At 43.0% G+C, this 17,948-nt stretch overlaps 1 protein-coding gene across 4 annotated transcripts in view; it reads right to left on the bottom strand.

Moving 5' to 3' along the window:
• GRM5 (glutamate metabotropic receptor 5) overlaps positions 1-16,172 on the bottom strand; it is a 273,845-nt gene extending 257,673 nt beyond the window's left edge. For 2 of the 4 annotated variants that reach the window (XM_049823418.1, XM_049823416.1), the window contains exons 1-2: positions 13,532-13,817; positions 4,849-5,732 (exon numbers count right to left, since the gene is read on the bottom strand). In XM_049823418.1, coding sequence (XP_049679375.1) covers positions 4,849-5,527 — 679 coding nt within the window. In that variant the 5' untranslated portion in view covers positions 5,528-5,732; positions 13,532-13,817. Of the gene's footprint in view, positions 1-4,848; positions 5,733-13,531; positions 13,818-14,348; positions 14,440-16,086 lie in introns of those variants that run through there. The other 2 variants (XM_049823415.1, XM_049823414.1) reach the window with 2 other exon arrangements.
• Positions 16,173-17,948: the final 1,776 nt, after the last annotated feature.

Here is a 17,948-nt window from a genome sequence, read left to right as displayed (position 1 = left end):
AAAAATAGTCTTGTAACCAGGCACATTTGAACAAATATGAAAGGAGATGTGTGAAATAACCCTTATCTGCAGGAAAAGAAAAGTTCTGCTTTTGTTACGCTCGCCTGGGTACATCCTAAGAAAATGAATGTGAACCACCTCTTTATATGCACTTATGATAAATTTAAATGGAGGAAAGCAATATTAATCAGAGAGGACTGTGAGGACGGGTTTGGTGGGATGTTTACCTGCAGAGCTGTCTAAAGAAAATGTTAACAAAGTGGCTTCTTCTTAAGGCCGTGTTCAAAAATAAATCACATCTTTTACACAATGAAGTGAAATTTATCCCTTGCCACCCCGAATAAATTTAGCCTATTGCGTTTCAGTTGTTCTGTGTTTCCAGAATATATCACCTCTTCACTCCATTCAGAGTGGCAAGATAAATGGTTTCCAATGGCAATGAAAATTGCCTTTCAAATTATTCTTTTGGCTCCAGACAAATTTTAAGCACAGACTCTCAGGGACTGACCTTGTTTCTGGCTAGGAAGGTCTGATCCAAACTTCAGTCTAGTCAACAAGAGAGTGTTGACTTCATATAGGCTTTCAATGAGGCCTTCAAACCACAATGAGGGGAGAAGAGAAAATTGTATATATTTTTCTCTAATCTTTCAAAAAGATCATGCTTGCTTATGGGAAATGAGGTAAACAGTCAGTTCTTTGTCTCTTGCGACAGCCAGCCAGCTTCTCTCCCGTTTCCCTGACCATTTCTGGTTAGTTGTGGCGTTGAGTGGTTAAGCAAGAAAAGGCAGAGACAAAACACGAGGGGTGCTTGAGCTGCCTGGCCCATCTGCATGCCAGCCATCACCACCCAGAATCCGAACACAGGCACAAATTTTCCTGTCCACACCCTTCTCCATGCATTAATTTCCCTGGGGGTGGACAACAGCTACATGAGCTAAAAAGGATCCCTAGTGTGCTCTGAGAAATTGGGGGACTAAACCAGGGGGCTTCTCCCTGCTGAGCTACTTTGACTCAGAGAGAGGCACAGACTGAGTTCTCGGCTGCATTATTGACCTGCTGTCTGTCTGCAAAGTTGGTTCTAGAAGTGAAAATTGGTTTAAGGAAAGTTTGTTTAAGCTCTGGTCCTATCACAGTGGAAAAAAACATCTGTAAGGTCAGCTGAAAGAATTAGATCAGTAAGCAAACTTCAAATAAAATGGTCTCCAGCACAACCTGCATGACTGTTGTAGCAATCCATAAGGTTGAGGGCACCCACTTCAGGCTTTAAGCGATAGGTCCTCAGTACAGGGGGTTTCCCATCACAGTTTCCCTCTTTGCCTGCTCACTCCTCCCTCCCTGCCATGCAGTGTTAACATGTTTGCTCGTGAGACCACGGTGTGACCTGGACTTCAGAACTGATGAGGCTTTTTTTAAAAGTGCTCTGATGGTGGGTGAAAAAGGTTTATTTTAAAGCCAGATTGGTTCAGAGTAGAGCCCCACAAATCATTAAATGCAAGGAAGAGTTGGAGAGCGTGGGAGGATAATGATGCCAGTGGCACATATTCCTGACAGAGCTGAGCAAGGGGAGTTACAGCCCAAGACTATTTAAGACTTGCAGAGATTTCTGACTGGCATATGTAAAACACCCTACAGTAAGTGGAGATGACTGTTGCTTTGTGAGAAATATCCTTCATTTTTCACTCATATTTCCTACTAATTGGATTGCAGAAACTTCCTCCTTAAAATTGCAAGAGCTCCACTGACAATAGTGCTTGCTACCTCACCATTCTTAGGAAAAAAATCTACTCTTAGTGGTTACTTGTACACCTGGAGGCATCACCTAGATTAAACTGTGATGCTAAATGTCAAAGGAGCAAAGCTTATAAGAACCCCTCAACATTTTTGTGTATTTTAAAAATGGAAGTCTTGAATAAGGAATTAACAACACAACTTCAGATCAACCTCCAAAATAAGAATCCAGTGCAGACAGATGATTAGTAAGTGCAGAAAGCTTTTTATTATGAAGCTACTGACTTATCGCAGGTTTTTCTTATAGTAGACCAAAAAGAGACCTATAACTTTATCTGCCGATGGAACTACCAAAGCAATGAAATAACCAAGCTGTTTCTGCCTCTTCTTTTCTCCCAGTCGAGCTTTGAAAGAAAGGAGTCTCCCTCTCCTTGGAAATCCTTCCCAGAAACCAAAGATTGTATTTCAGAAGAGTCTGGCTAATGCATGAAGATTAGCTAAAGATAATCAATGTAGATGGCCAGAACTACTGGACGCACCGAAAGAAGGTTCTCTCTCAATAGGTGGGCAAGATCCTAAGTCAATAAAAATTGCAAGGAGTGGTATTCAACAATTTTTTTTTCTCTGTTTTGAAATAGTACCTATGAATGTAGGACACTGAGTATAGGAGCATATTAAGAATGCTTACAAGTAAACAGATGCTATATTAAAATGATTACTTATAAAACTAAAAATAATATAAATAAAGAATATCTCTTTTGCTTGTTTACCGAATTCTTTTACTATAACAGTCATCTATAGGAGTGTTTTGTGGTTTTTTTAAAAGAATCTTTCTGTTCCTGGAAGGGACAACATCTGCCATAATCTTTGGAAAGTGTCCAGAACGTCAGACATTGTCACATTTCAAAGAAATACCTTGACTAGTTTGTATTTGTCTATCCCATTATAAATACCATCTGTTCTACTGTTAGAAAACATTTGTGTGATGTTATTTAACCGGGAAACATATTCACCGTCATGACCAGATCATGCAAATAGATGATAGGATCATAAGGTTCCCAGAACCCCAATTTAATGTTCATTCACTGAAATTGTGGTATGTTGCTGTGAACATGCTATGAATGATATGAGGCCTCAGGTATTAACAACGTACCACATATCTTGTCCATTTTAATATGGGCAGAAGTAGGCACGTGTTGTACTAGGTATATCATTCATCATTTCTCCTTCTTCACAGCCAGCTCCTCTGTCATTTCGTACTCTTGTCTTGCCCATAGCAGCTACCTCCAGCTTCCACCCTTGTGTCCCTATTCCCTTCTTTCCAATGCGCAGTCCAAAGTTCCTCTGCCATAAGATTAACGTGCCATATGTTACCATCTGCTCCAAACAGAGTGTCCACAGGAAGTGGTAAAAGTGAGTATTCTCACTTTGTGCAGAATCAGACCTTGACAGAAGCTTGACAATTCCCGCACTGAATATATAAGCATCCCCTCTCAATAAACAGAGGTGTAAAAGTTGTTCATAGCAAAAATTAGACGAGTCATCCAAAGTAGTCAGGATACAAAATTTTATGCTAATGTGATGCATCAGTGGCATTATTTTTGATCATGATGTTATTCATACGTATTTGTGAAGTGAAGGCGGCATGCTAAGCCATGCCAAAGGCATCAGCTGGCATAGAATACCTTCACTACATGATGTGAAGTAGAGTGATTTACACACTGTTATATTAAACTGCTAATATATTCATGCATCTCTACACAACAGAGGCTGCAGTTATTTACCAGCTTTCATTATCATGATGGAAACGTGAATGCAACAATCTGCATGCAAGTTCTAACTTTTTCTTTTAATACTTCAGAACAAGCTCTCTATATATCTATAAGAGGAAAATGATCTCTACGTACTAGCATCAGACCAGCATCTCCCCAAAAAGGGCTTTGAATAGTATAAAGTCTGCCAGAGAATCATACTCAGTGTGTGGGAAGGACAATCTGCTTTCTATTGGTTGTAATGAAGCCAGCAGCATCTGCTGCTGTTCAGCAACGTTGCCACCACTACTCAATCTCTTAATAACGTTTTTCATTTCCAGATCATATTCTGAGCCTTCCATTTGGCATTTGTCTGTTTGAACAGAGGCAACCCGGTGAGATCCTAAAATTCGTCACAGAACCTAATTCCAGAAAACTCATTAAATGGTGTTGTCATTAGACAGGGGCTGGTGAAACCTGCTTTTAAGGCAGTATGAAATTCTGGTCACTGGCAGCAAGATGAACCCAGTCAACTCTGTCAATACAAGGAATAACAAAATCAGGTAAGCTTTTCCATAGCATTTCTGTTCAATCATATACTCTTCTGAACACTGGGTAAAAAGCTTAAACTCTGACTCAAATTAATAAAAAGAGGAAAGCAATTTAGCACACAATTCTGATTTTCTGGACACCTAAGGGAGCATGATTGTGTAAAGAAGATTCAAGGAGACTTTCCTTGCTCACTCCCAAAAGCAATGGCCAGATGCAGAGCAAGAAGTGGGTGCAGTACTCCATGCAGTATTATAAAAAGGATAGAAAAAGTTCTGGTCTTGAGGAGCTGGGACAACTTGCATTCAAATATTAGCCAGAATTACATGATTTCAAGTATTCGTGTCTCTGTGGCTCAGATATTAGGCAGGAACGCATTCTGACTTAGCTACAGTTTCAAAGGATGATTTATCTCCCTTCTGCAGTAGGAAGACCAGACACGTTCTCATTACCCATTGTTACTAATATAGTCAAAATGACTATTCTACATAAATACACTGATTGGTAGATAAAGAAAAAATAAATAAATGTTGACTAAATTAAATTAAGGTCACTTAGGAGACTCCAGAGTAAGCACTTTTAGCAACAAGTGGCCCTAGAGCACACACAATCCTGTATTTCAAACTTTGCTTTCAGCCATTATCAACATGATGCTACTTCAGCCCCATAGAGAATTTGAAGTTATTAAGTAAAGTAAAAGTCTGTACTGTTGACAACTGAGTGGCAAAACCTGAACAATATCAAACTATCATCATCTACCTATTAGACCCCATCAGAGTAGTTCGACAGCATTCTTATATGGAAAAAAATAACCTCTTACCTTCAGTATGTACAGCAGAGACATAGGTCCAGTTATAGCGCTTGACAATGTCCACCATAGCCCGTGCTTGCTGTGCATCAGATGGCACAACTCTCATAAAATACTTGAACAGCGTTTTGTCACTTAGGTCCATGCTTGTGGCAGAATAAGCGATCTGAGGTATATTGAAAAGCTGCAACAAGTTCTGGACCTGGATAGCAACTGAGCTAGAGCCAGGTCCAATGACACCAACGATGGGTTTCTTGGAGCGGAAAGACGATGAAGATCCATCCACACATCGCACCATCCCTTCCTCTTCTTCTGATGAAATGAGAGAGTCCCTTATAAACTCAATGCTCTGCTCCAAAGCCACAGCAGAATGCCAGCAGGAGTCCCTTATTTCACATCCTAGTGTTATATTTGGCAACAGCGTGGGGTCCAAATTAATTCTGTCAAGGGTATGTAGCATTGCCTCCACTCTCTGAATGCCATACTGCTCTCTTACCTCTCCACATTTCCTCTCATGAACCTTGTCAACAGTTGGTTGATGATGGACAGAGAATAGAGCTCCAATGATAATATCACCAGGCATGTGTGCAACCACCCTTCTTTCATTGGCCTGTGCTGAAACCAAAAGCCCGAAGTTCCCACAGACATCTTCCTTCAATAACAGGATTGCAAGGAACAGCAAAAGGACCATTTTAGGAAATGGTTTAGGCTGGTAGAGACAACATGATGGAAAAAAAATCGGGAGAGCTGGTGAAAAGCAGTTATCAAATCTTTTGGATAAAAGGAGCACTATGCTGATGGTTAACCAGGAGTTTGCGAGTATTCTCTAAGGAGTCACCATCATCTCCGAGTGGACAGCTATGCAGAGCTGCACATGTGATCATAATCCTCATAACCTTCAAAAATGAATAAATAAGAGAAAGAGCTTTAAAATTAGTTTTAAAGTCAGCTTTGTCATCTGTTCTAAAATTGCACCTATTCCTACTGCTGTCAATGACCGTAATACATTGTCTCCTATATACACTTGCTTCCGTCATTTTCAAGCTGGAAAACTTTATTGCACTTCAGTGTTTCGTAATCTTAGGCTTGTACTTCTGCTGGTATAAATTGGTGTCTTTCTCTTTGACACTCTTGTTTAAAAATTCTTTTGGGAAACGCTTTCAAAAACACAAAAGGCAGACAAGTATTTGATTCCATAGAAGAAAGATGTTGCCATTTCTAACGTGTGTCTTCAAAAACAACTCCCTTTACTTTCAGACACTTTCTATAGCAGAAATGCATAAGTCACACTAATGTACCTTGGGCTGTACCATGTTATCAATTACAGCAGTATGAAACTGCTGTTGACAAACAGCTGTTCTTGAAATATTCTAAGGAATGCAGAATCTCATTCTTCAAATCTGTAAATTGTTTTTTTCTTTGTAAGACACAACATGAAACAAATTAATTTTTAAAAAAAGTCAGGATTAAGAAAACTGATTTTGTTTTTAATATTTGTATTTTTTTAAGCAGTGAATGTTTCAGCAGAAGAACAACAATTCTAAAACAGCAGAGTAGTGAAATTCTTTTCATCTTTCTAGATCCTTAAATCAAAAAATCACCAATAACTAATTCGACAAATCCTGGTACTGTAGACAACTACACAGACTTCACTGGTAGAAAGAAGTCAACATAGAGACTATAAAGAGGCATTAGTGCTTAAAATATTTGGTCTGCTATGTTTGCTGATAGTCTGAAATCTGCACTCAGCTTTCGTGTTGATGAAGGATCAAAAAAAAAGAAAAAAAGAGAAAGAATCAGCAAAGAATTAATATCTTGGGCTGCGGTTAATGGAACTCGAAAATGTACTTGAAAATGTTTTGTACGTAGCAGTGGATTTGCAGCAGGATCCTTCTGGTTTTAAATATAGTGCTTAAACAGTAGTTTGTCCAGGTCATGATACCTGAGCACATTAAAGTATCATCTATTGCTCTACACCTGCCAGTGAATCCATTGACAGTACAGAAAGTTAAGCACACTCTGAAACCTGGGAAGATGCTGAGCTACTTAGTGAACCACATGCACATGAACCACTGGCAAAACAACTGCAAAATTCTGGGACGGAGCCTGGTCTCAGTTTTATTGACATAAATCTTTCGATGTAATAAAAAAGAAAAAAAAAATAGAAATCTCCATACATTTCAGACCTACCAATCATTTCTAATCTGTTAACAATGACTCTAATAATACTCAGATGTTGTAAAATGAAAGAAACCCTTGCTATAAGAAATCTACCTCTGTTTCTTCCAGGTTGAAAATCTAGCGGTATTTGAATCTTGAATTTACCCCTCACAGCTAGGTCATTCAGTACAGTGCCACAGTGAGAAGCTTCCTGATTCTGAAGATGAAACAGGCAAACCTAAAAACACTTTTCTGCTTGATGTTAGCCTTGTTTAATTATTATTTTACCTAGACATCTATAAATTATAAAGTATTTTTACAGAGGAAATCATGACATAGTTTCAGTGAGTATTCCCAAATGAAATCCAAAGCCTTAAAAAGAGAAAACATCAAATAGAAATGGTTTTGTAATATTAATTGCAATATTAATAGGTTCATGTAATATTAATTTTTAGTAATAGAAAGTGTTAATAATGAAATAAGGTTCAGACAACTGTAGAACACTTCGAGAAGTTTTTCTTTTAGTCTGTGAAGAGTTGGCTTATCAACACTGCAACCCTTTGCCACTGAGGAATAACAGCAGTTCAATTCAACTTAATTAGTCTCTAATTACAGAATATCACTACTGCTTATGTCTTCCAATTATTTGTTCCGTGACTCTGAAGACGGTACCATATAATTTGCAAACAGTCCAAAGGACGAATGACAGGGGATATCTTTGCACAATATCACAGCTATTAAATTCCTATACCTCCAATTAATTTAATGTATTATCCCTTAAAAAAAATCTTTAATTATTTACTGGCTTATTAACATTTGAACAGGAATAGTACTCTGTTATTTCAAACCATGGACGCTTATTTTTTTGAGCTTCTCAAATTAAGGCTACATGTACAGAGCACAAGCATATCTAGACAAATGCCAGCTCTGCCTCAGACTGTAACTGGATATGCAATTAGATGCCTTTTTATAACCTAGCTGCCTGTGCAGCTGCATATGTACAAATAGAGTTCAGAGGATTGGGGTGAGCTTGTGACACAAAAAAGTAATCCAAACCCCATCCACCATTTTAATTCTACAGCACAGATCCACCACGTTTCTGGTCAAGTTTAGTAATACGGTTCCAGGTCTCATGTCTATGGATTAAACAATTTCCATACAGGATATATGAGAAAGAGAGGACAGCAAGGCCATTTTTATCTTCTTCACTCCAAAGAACAGCTGTTTGCTCTTCTCTGTCTACAGTTGTATCTATCAGTATAAAAATACAGAGTAAAGAGTGAAGCAAAGCTGAAGGTCTCCTTTATATTTCTGGTTCCATAATAACAGCAGATCTCATAGCTAGGGCATTTCTGTAGCCCAGAAGCATGTTTGAAAGCAATCAAATCCTTCCATTCCATGGCATCCAAGGGAAAAAGAGGGGCCAGATGAAGACTGCAGTTGCTCCAGAATTAATGAACTTTCTTCACGTACTCCTTTGTACTAAAATGAGAGTCAATTTACATGGGACTTACAAAGCTGTTCCTAATTACACCAAGAAAACTGCTTATGTTTTATAGTGTTAGGCCTAAGACTCATATCCAAAGCATCTGAAGTCAATGCATTCTGTGGGCTTTCATGATGCAGTGAAACAACCTGGAATTTATATTGACATGGCTAAGTGAGCCTGCTAAATTTCAGTGGCTTTTTATTTGTGTAATAGATATGTGGTTCTATAGGCTTACTCTTGCTCTTAGAACCTGAAAAATCACAGAACAGTTGAGGTGGGAAGGCACCTGGGGAAGCTGTCTGGCCCATCCACCCTGCTTAAAGCAAGTTCAACTAAAGCAGGTTTCTCAGCTTCATGTCCAGTCAGGTTTTTAATATCTCTGAGGATGGAGACTCCACAACCCTTCTGGGCAACCTGTTCCAGTATTTGACCACAACCACAGGAGAAAGGGTTCTTTTTTTACGTTTACACAGAATTTCCTGTGTTTCAATTTGTGCTTATTACCTCTCATCCTTCCACTGGATACAGCTGCTTATGCCATGTGAAGATGCCATGAAAGTAATCAGGTGACACATCTGATTTTAGGCCAGAATGGCTGAGCAGAGAGCTGATAGACCAAGCACACTAATTACATTTCCTGGAGAATGTCTTCCTGAAAAGAAGATGGCCAAGGGAACTGTTCAAATGTACAATTACACTGCTCTTCTGTCCCAGAAGAATCACATACAAGTCATTCCACATTTTGATTACCATTCTTTCCTACTACAGGAAGTTTATTATTACAAGCAGGATGAGTACTAAAATAAAATTAAGCAAAATTTCATAAGCTTAAATATAACTCCTGTTTAAGTTGTTAGGGATAACCCTAAAGGGAGTTTGACGTGCTATAGCCTTCAGACTGAGAACTGAGGTATCAGCAGCATCAAAGACAGTGAGCTGTTTAATGCATGCATAAAGTGGTGGGAATTGTTTCCCAATTAATAATTTATCTGCATTTACTTGTTTTCATTGATGGACAAGCAAATCAACACGCACAGCACTTAGGGTCAAATTTACTTTTCACACCGTTCAATTTCTTCAGTGTCAAGGGAGTTACTCCTAATTTACTGCAACATAGGCAAAATGGAATCAGGCACTTAATTACTGGTGTATCAAGGTTACTAGCTTATTTCAGCTATGGATCTAACTATAAATTAATCCTGAAGTCACACGCTTTAATAATAGATGACAGACACTTTGGTCACAGTCTTCCGGTGCACTAGCTTCACACTTGGAGCAACTGCAGAAGTAGTAAGGCAGAAAGATAACTCTGCTTATTTGTCCTTTGTTCAGTCTCGCCCCAGACAAAAATTCAAGGGCTACCCAGATGACTGAAGACACAGATCTGATGTAGCACTTGACATGCTCCTATAACCTCTGCTCTCCCTGGCAGTAAAAACTTTATGCCAGCCTCTGTCAGGAGAAATTCTCAGCTGTTCCTTTAGGGCAAAGTTCCAGCTACTTCATGTTGAGGTTTAACCGAGTAGAAAATTAGCATCTGTAATATTCCATGAAACATCACACAATTCTTAAAATTATTTATTTCAACTTCAAATGCAAGTCCATCTATATTTACAGTAGGTCAGACCAAAAGAAACAAAAAGAGCCCTAATATCTAACTGCATTAATTAAATCTTGATCAAAAATCAGACTATGAACAGCAGTTCACAACAGCTGATTTTCCACTATATATGTGGCTGAGAGTTTATACATGGGGCACATCTGAATTTTCTTAAGGGCTTCTACTGCCACAGGTGTAACTGTGTTTAAACCTTATGAAACCCTTTCCCAGTGACTTACATTATTATAGCAGCGCCCACTAGTGACCCCCGAGTGAAGGACCCGTCTTTTTTTTTTGCAGTCTGAATTCTCCTGGCTGTGTGGCTTCTAATAGGTAAAACACAAACTCAGCAAAGGGAAGTTTTTCATTTAGCCAGTTTTGTATCAGGGGAAAAAAAAAAAATAAAAAGAGAGAAAGAGCAACACTTCCCCTCAGGTTTCTTCTTTGTTACAATTTTGTAAGTTTACAGCCTGTTCATTCATAGTCTCTAAATCTTCAGGCAGATTGAAATAATAAAAATAAAATGTCAGATTATTGGATCCCAGAACAGTGCTGTGAAGGAATGAGAACTGATGGTCCAATCGAAGAAAGCACTTAGGAATATGCACATGAAGAATGCTATTGGTCGAACATCTGTAAAGACTTACCTAAAGTTTAAGGTCTCTTTAAAGGATTTTCAGGATCAGAGAAATCACAAAAACTCAGGGCCCCCAAATCCATTGATTTGTAGTGACAAATTTTACTTACACACTATGTTTTTATAGCTTACAGCCATATACCTGCTGATTAAATGCTTTCCAGGCATTCATTTACAGTACATACCCAATTAATTCAATGACATCAGATATGAGATAATAGAAGTTGATACAGATATGGATCAAACCAGTATATCCCAAGGAGCTAACCCAGGTTTCATCATCATAGAAGACAAAACCGTAGCAAGCAGCAACTGAATTACTGGTCCAGAGTCAGTCCTGCCACTTATCTCACAGTGAAGATCTTTAGATAGAAAAGAGGGAGCTGCCTTAGAAAAACGATTACATAAGGAGAGAGAGCTCTCAGCTCATCTCGATGGGCACCAATGTGAGGAAAAAGTGTACCTTCAGGAAGCTAAGCCTTTGCTCAGTTCTGCTGACTATTGGCGTTGCAAATGCTAAGCATTGGGTTCAAGCTATTTTGGCAATCTACCTCCCAATGCTATGGAGAGGCTCAGTTTGCAGGAGGTCCCACACTCCCACTCCTTGGATGTAATTCACTTTGGACACACAAAACCTGATGCACTCTAATGGTCTATAGTTGAAAATCATGAAATATGAGCACACTGTTCTGTTTTGAGATTCCTACTGCTGTTTAAATTTTCCATTCACAAAAAAAAAAAAAAAAAAAAAAAGAAAAGAAGAAAAGAAAAGAAAAGAAAAGAAAAGAAAAGAAAAGAAAAGAATTTAAAAGATCAAACAAACATTAGTCATTGCATTATCAGCTCTGTGAATTCCAGCAGGCATTGGATCGAGCCCTTTGACAAAGGAAACAGCCTTATACAATAGGAGAGACTATGAAGCAGTTTTCTGTGATTCCACTTAGAAATAGAGGGAACCTAAGTGCACAGAAGAATTTTAACCATTTGGCCAGAACAGCCACTGAAAATAACAGACTGATGTGCTGATCTCATGCCTTCATAGATAATAAGCATAGAATGCTACAATTATCAGCAAGATCCTTAGCAATCCCGGGAAGTTCTTCCCCATATTATATGCCCACACACACACACTTTCTGGTTGATGAAACAATTTTGGTTTTAATATGTAGGTGCTAAACTTCCTAGCAAAACTTGCAGTGATGTCTGCAGTTCTGCTAAATATACTACTTATTGCTGCTGTAACCAAAAACCCATTATACCTTATGATGCAGGAACTTATAGCCCTGGTGTGATTTCGGCTGTAATCCTAGACACTTTATTAATTAACAAAACTGTATGACCTGGAGGAGGTGACCAAGGAAAAGCAATAGCAATTCTAAAAACCATTTTCTAACAAGTTTCAACAAGAGTGGTGTTACAGTGACATTCCAGTACTACCGCTATACCAAAAAAAAAGTCATAAATGTGTTGGCAAATAAAATGACAAAGAACCTATATAGACACTTCAAAAATACTCTCTGATCATTTGAAATAATGATTGACCCTGGCACCCCTGACCACGTAGCATAAATATTAGCACCTAGTTGAAGTATTTGAGAATGCGCAAAATATTAGTATGTGATAGAAACATTTAGGAATACAGTGATATAAAAAAAGTCATAGAGAATGAAAAGAGCCTGGTAGTTAACTCCTTTATACATCTTCCCCTCTGAGGATTATTTAGAGCGGCGCATTTTCAAGACAACCCTCCGCCGCTCCGCTTTCGAGATGATCCCCCACTTCATCCTCAAGACTAGAAGAAAGAAAGGTCCGGCCTCTCCCTACACCCACTCACCCCCACCGCCACCAGAAAGCCCTTCCCGGGGAGGATCTCGAGTGGAAGTGGGCTGCCGGGCCGGGGAGCGGGGAGACCCCCGCGGGCGGCGGGCTGCGGCGGGGCGGGCGCTGTCCCTGGTGCTGAGGGAAGGGAAGGTTTAGGGAAGGGGGGGGGGAAACAACCCAAAAGCAAAACAAACCAACAAAAACAAACCCCAACCTAAAAATCAACCAGTGGTAAACATTGCCGTGGTGGTCACATTTGCCGTGAAGCACCACGTTTTGTTGACAAAGAGATTAAATTCGGAGAGCTGGGTGTTAGAGGAAACTGTTGGACAAGGTTAACTCCCAGCGCAGCTACAAAGTGGCTGTGGGTACAGACGCGCATACACGCTGGTTCTTAGGTCTCTGTCTCCCTGCTCGGCTAGTGGTATCACTGTCCGTCTCAGCCCTTAATGAACCATTTTTGCACGCGGAGCCATTAGCTCCAATTATTAAATAAGGAACAGACGGGACTCGCCGAGCAGAGCCAAAGTGATTTGTCCCAAGGTCACACAGAAAAGTCTATGGCTGAGCTAAGCCTGGCTGTCTCTGGAAAACAAATACATCCCCGTTTCCATTATCCCTTCCTGGCAAGACAAATCCCCACCGGTGAACAGAAGGGCTATATCACACACACCACCAAGCCCAGGTATTGCAGTACCGCGATCCCCCCCGGCCCCACACATATCCTGCTCCTGGGGAGGGATCAGTGCCTGCTGCCCTCCAGTGCCCTGATCCGCCGATGCCCCAGCAGCCCCTAGAGGTGCACCCCACCAGTTGGCTTGCTGGCCCCCCAGGAGCTGTGCTTGTCCTCTGGCAACCAGGGCACAGAGCAAAAGCAGGACAGAGGGAGGGAGAGAGGAAGGGAGGGGAAAGAGTTCCTCCTGCATTCAGAGGGTTTCTGTCCGCAACCCGGGGGACATAAATCCCCTCTCCCACCTCGCAGCATTACCTTGTCAGTGGCAGCAATTGCTTCTTCCTATGGTGGCGGCAAAGCGGTTCTTTCGGTGGCAATAATCAAGATGGGTAGGGGTAGGCACCTCCTATTTTCAGCCACAGCAGAGATAGCATTCCCCGCACAGACCTTCTGGAGCTGAATAATCCTCAAATGCCTCTGCAAAGATCACCAGCAGGTGAGCCCCACACGGCTAGCATTGTCACTCCTCCAGCTATGGGCACATCCTGTTTTCTTCTGATCACAGGCAAATGCTGAGGACCGAGCACCCTACCCCCGCGAACGCATGCACATACACACACGCCATGCAACACGCTGTTCTCTCAGCATCGCCCAAGTCTCATTTGCAAGAGGCGTGAATGGTCCCTGGATTTAAGGGGGGGGGGGGAGGCGTGAGGAGGAGGAGGAATAAACAAACAAACGATGAAACAACAGATGGGTCTTTGCTCTCTGCCACCACAGCCTTGGTCTTCCTAAATACTTGCTGCAGCTTGACCCACCTGCTTAAACACCTCCGCCCCTCCTCACACATGCACGGCAGCAACCTCTCTGCATTTATAAGGGGCTAACCCTGCATTCTGCCCTGCCAGGAAATCTCTCCAGATGCTCTGAAGGTTGTCAAGTCCCCCTATAAACCGACACCTCCCTCCCGCACTACCCTCCAGCAAGTAAGAAAGCGACGATCTGTTCAGAACAGCATCATCCGAAGAAAAAGAGAAAAAAAGGGGAAAGAAAAAAAAAAAAAAAAAATAAAAAAATGCGATAGCTGCTTTGGGAGGGTCTGTTTAAAACCGAGTCGCGGGGAAGAGTTTACCCCTGCGGTCCCGGCAGCCTTTTGCGAACTGGCTCCGCCAAAGTTTTCCCGTGTCCCCCTCCCCGGGGACCGCGCTGCAAAGGGGGCCGGGGCACTCCGCTGCGGGTCCGGGCTTGGGGGGGGCGAGGGGGTCCTTTGCACCGGGAGAGCACCGGGCTTCAGCGCAACTTTTTAGTGCCACCAAGTGGCATAGATCCCTCTAGGAAACCAAGCAGCCCTGCCAGCCTTGGGCTCTGCCTGCTGCTCCCTGGCAAGGGGAGAGAAGAGGATGCGAGAGCAGCGACCACCACCACCCCACCACCACCACCCCCCCCACACACACACATACACACAGAGGCAGCGATATCAAGCAGAAAGGAGGGACTGTTTGCCACTGGAAGGACAGGTTGCCCTCTCCAGCCCTCGCCCCTTCCCTTTGGCTGCAGGGAGACAGCACCGGGCACGGCGAGTCGGAGGAGCGATGCCCCTGCCAAGAGCTGCCCCCACGGGCTGTCCCCGCTCCTCCCCACGGCAAGGTGCCACCTGCAGCCACCCTCCTCCCCTTCCTCGCTGAGCTCCATCCCCTCTGCACCCCCCCCTCGGGGCTCCCTGGACCCACAGTTCCCTGCCAGCCCCTCCCCGGCTCCGCAGCCAGCATCCCTGGACCGTTTCTGCAGACCCACGGGCAGGCTTCTTATCCGCTTACCTTCTGCCCACAAGCTCGGTACCCTCTTCTGCTTCCCCACCCTCCCCCAAAGCCCACAGCACCTCTCTCCCCTGCTAACTACCCGCTCCCGGCACATCTACCTTTCCTCGGTTAACCCTTCCCTCCCGAAGCCGGCCGAGGCTTTACCTGCTCCTCTGACATCCCCGCATCTTCCCAAAGCTTGCCCCCCATCCCTCTCTCCTCCTCCACTCTCATTCACACTCCGCCGTCCCGCTTCTCTCCCACCGGCTGCACCGCACCGCAGTGGGCAAAGACCCCCGGCACAAGGCTGGGTATGAGCGTGGGCTGGGGGGGGGGTGGGGGGTGGGGGTGTGGGTACGAGTGTGGGGCTGGGAGGGGTCCTAGGTAGCCTGAGCCCTGACAAACTCAACACCTCCCCACACGCCTGCTGCAGCAACGAGAGCAGCAAACAACGAGGGACCACCGCGACGCAGAGGCAGGCAGAGATCATCTCTTTATTCAAGGCTATTCTTGGTAAATAAATAAATAAAGTAAAAGAAAATAAATAAATAATAAAGCAAAAATGCCATTTAAGTAAGAGCTGATCTGGCATTTAAAAAGCTGCCGGGTCCGACTATTTACCAGGCTGTATTTGCAGGGGAGGATTAGCTCGTGCATCCATTTTCGAGAATTAACAGCCCTTCTCTGCCACTGTTCCACAGCTTGGCACTCCCTGCTGGTTTCCCCCTCTTCGGGTTGCTGCTTAAAATATTGGTTTTGGTTTGTTTTTTTTTTTTTTTTGAACGACTACTGAATGACCCAAATCCTGGCCACTACTTGATGTGGCTCCCCCAGGGTGACTGCATTGCTACATCCGACCTGCATCGTGCCCTCCTCTGCACCCCTGCCCATCTGCAGTAACTTCGACAGAGTTGTTGAGGAACGGAGGAAGAGAGACAGTCTTGCTATGGCTCCATCCACATTCCTAATCCCCTGTGATCCCTTTACTGCTGCCTCTCTTCCACCAGATTACCAGCTTGACTGCTCCGTTCAACCCAAAGGGTGAAGGATAGGGATCCTATTTGCCCTTACCAGGTGTGGAACCTGGCCTCTTTCTCCTTCACATCCTCCTTCAGTCCCAGCCCAGGACTGGCTGGGAGCCCATCAGCTGGCACCTGCTTCTCCTCCTTCCCCAGCTCTCCCGGCTCCTCTAGTCACTGAAGCCCTGGCAGAGGCCAGTTCTTAAAGCAGAGGGCACTGGGAGTGTGTGTGCCTGTGGCTCTAACTGTTCATTCCTCTACTGGGCTCCAAGAGCCTCTGCGCTGGTGCTTGAAGGGATGGAGGAAGGTTGTGTGAGAGGGGAGAGACTGCTCGTTACCAGCAGCTTCTCCATTCCTGTCACTGCCCTGGTAGGGTGATGGGTAAGGAGCATCCTTCCTTTTCCTCCCCACACCCACGCTCACCTCAGACATTGTCTTTCCCATTAACGATGGGCTGTGAAATTATTAGAAGGTCAGGAGGCTGGAGACAGAGAAAAAGAGGGGACAGATGTTTGTAGAGAAAGCACGTACTGGAAGAAGGAGGGGAGGGATGTGTCTGTAGAAAGGAAAGGTGAGACTGAAGGGAAAGTGGTATTATCGTGCAGAGGGGCCCTGGAAAGAAACAACACCAGAGGGATCTGGGGAGGGGAGAGGTGCTACTCCTTTGCTGGGCTGTCACAGCAGTTCCCTGCCTTCCCCAGGGACTATGTGTGTGCTGAGGGAGTCAGAAAGCAGCCACCTCTCATCGGCAACAGAGACACCCGGCTGGCTGGCAGGATGGTGGGTGACCCACAGCAGATGAGGGAGATGATCCCCACACAAGCAGGACACACAGAGTTGTGCGGATGCAGCCACGGTGGATGCAAAGCAGCTCCTACACACACATCCCCAAGGACTTCCCATGAATCAGAGCCCAGAGTCAGAGTTCACTGTGCCAGATGTTTGGAGCAGCTGGATCAAAGATTAAAGGAGGCAAACAGAATGGATGGGGGCGGCCGTGGCACTTACATTCCTAATGCCTCTCATTGACCTTTTAAACAGGGTCCCAATAAATACACATATATAAAGGGCTCTTTTCCTTTGCTCTCTTCCTCCCCCTTCTCCCCTCCTCCCTTCTAATCATTCACAACCATTTTTACAGAATCCATAAAATTAGTCACTGTCTTCACTGACAGTAGATTATTTTTCCCCTACCAGGAGATTTCCCATCTTACTCTGACATTATTTTTAAAGTAAATAAAATTAAAGCTTCCTGTATCTGTTTGCAACAGCATCAGTAAAAAAATAAATAAAGCAGTACCTGAATAAGGAGACGTAATGACTACATTTTATAAGCCCACTACTGGTAACACTCATTACTTCCATGGCAGTAGCACCTATAGATACTAACACATTGGGCAAGGCTGAACAGGTTCTGAATCTCTGCACTCTGAGGAGCTCATGCATATGGAAAACTGCAGGGGTAAGAAAAGTATGAATAACTCTCCAGGTATAATCAATACCTCCAAAGAGCATACCAACCACTCTATGACTTTAAGACTGAAAATAACAAGGCTAAAGGAATACTAATTTGGACTCTCCACAGTTCCAGAATGGATAAACCCTGTGGGACACAGACAGCACAATGAAAGACAGCGTGGACAAGAAGGTGATATTGTACTGGCCAAGATGAGCCAAGTGCCTGCTTTCTTACAAAGTAATCTGTAAAACAAGCTCAAAAAAAAAAAGAAAAAAAAAAGAAAAGAGGGATGTGATGTATTTGTATTCATATATATATACACACATATGCAACAGTATTTACTCCCTACTAGAAAAGATGGAGGAGATGGAGCAAAGCGGGAACAATCTAGCATGCTTATAGTCATGACATAATTAAAATCAAGACAATTATTCTTTCTTCCCAAGCAAGTATCC

This window comes from Accipiter gentilis, chromosome 19 (assembly GCF_929443795.1).
Source record: "Accipiter gentilis chromosome 19, bAccGen1.1, whole genome shotgun sequence".
Taxonomy (NCBI): Eukaryota; Metazoa; Chordata; class Aves; order Accipitriformes; family Accipitridae; genus Astur; species Astur gentilis.
This window is presented reverse-complemented; position numbering and strand designations above follow the sequence as displayed.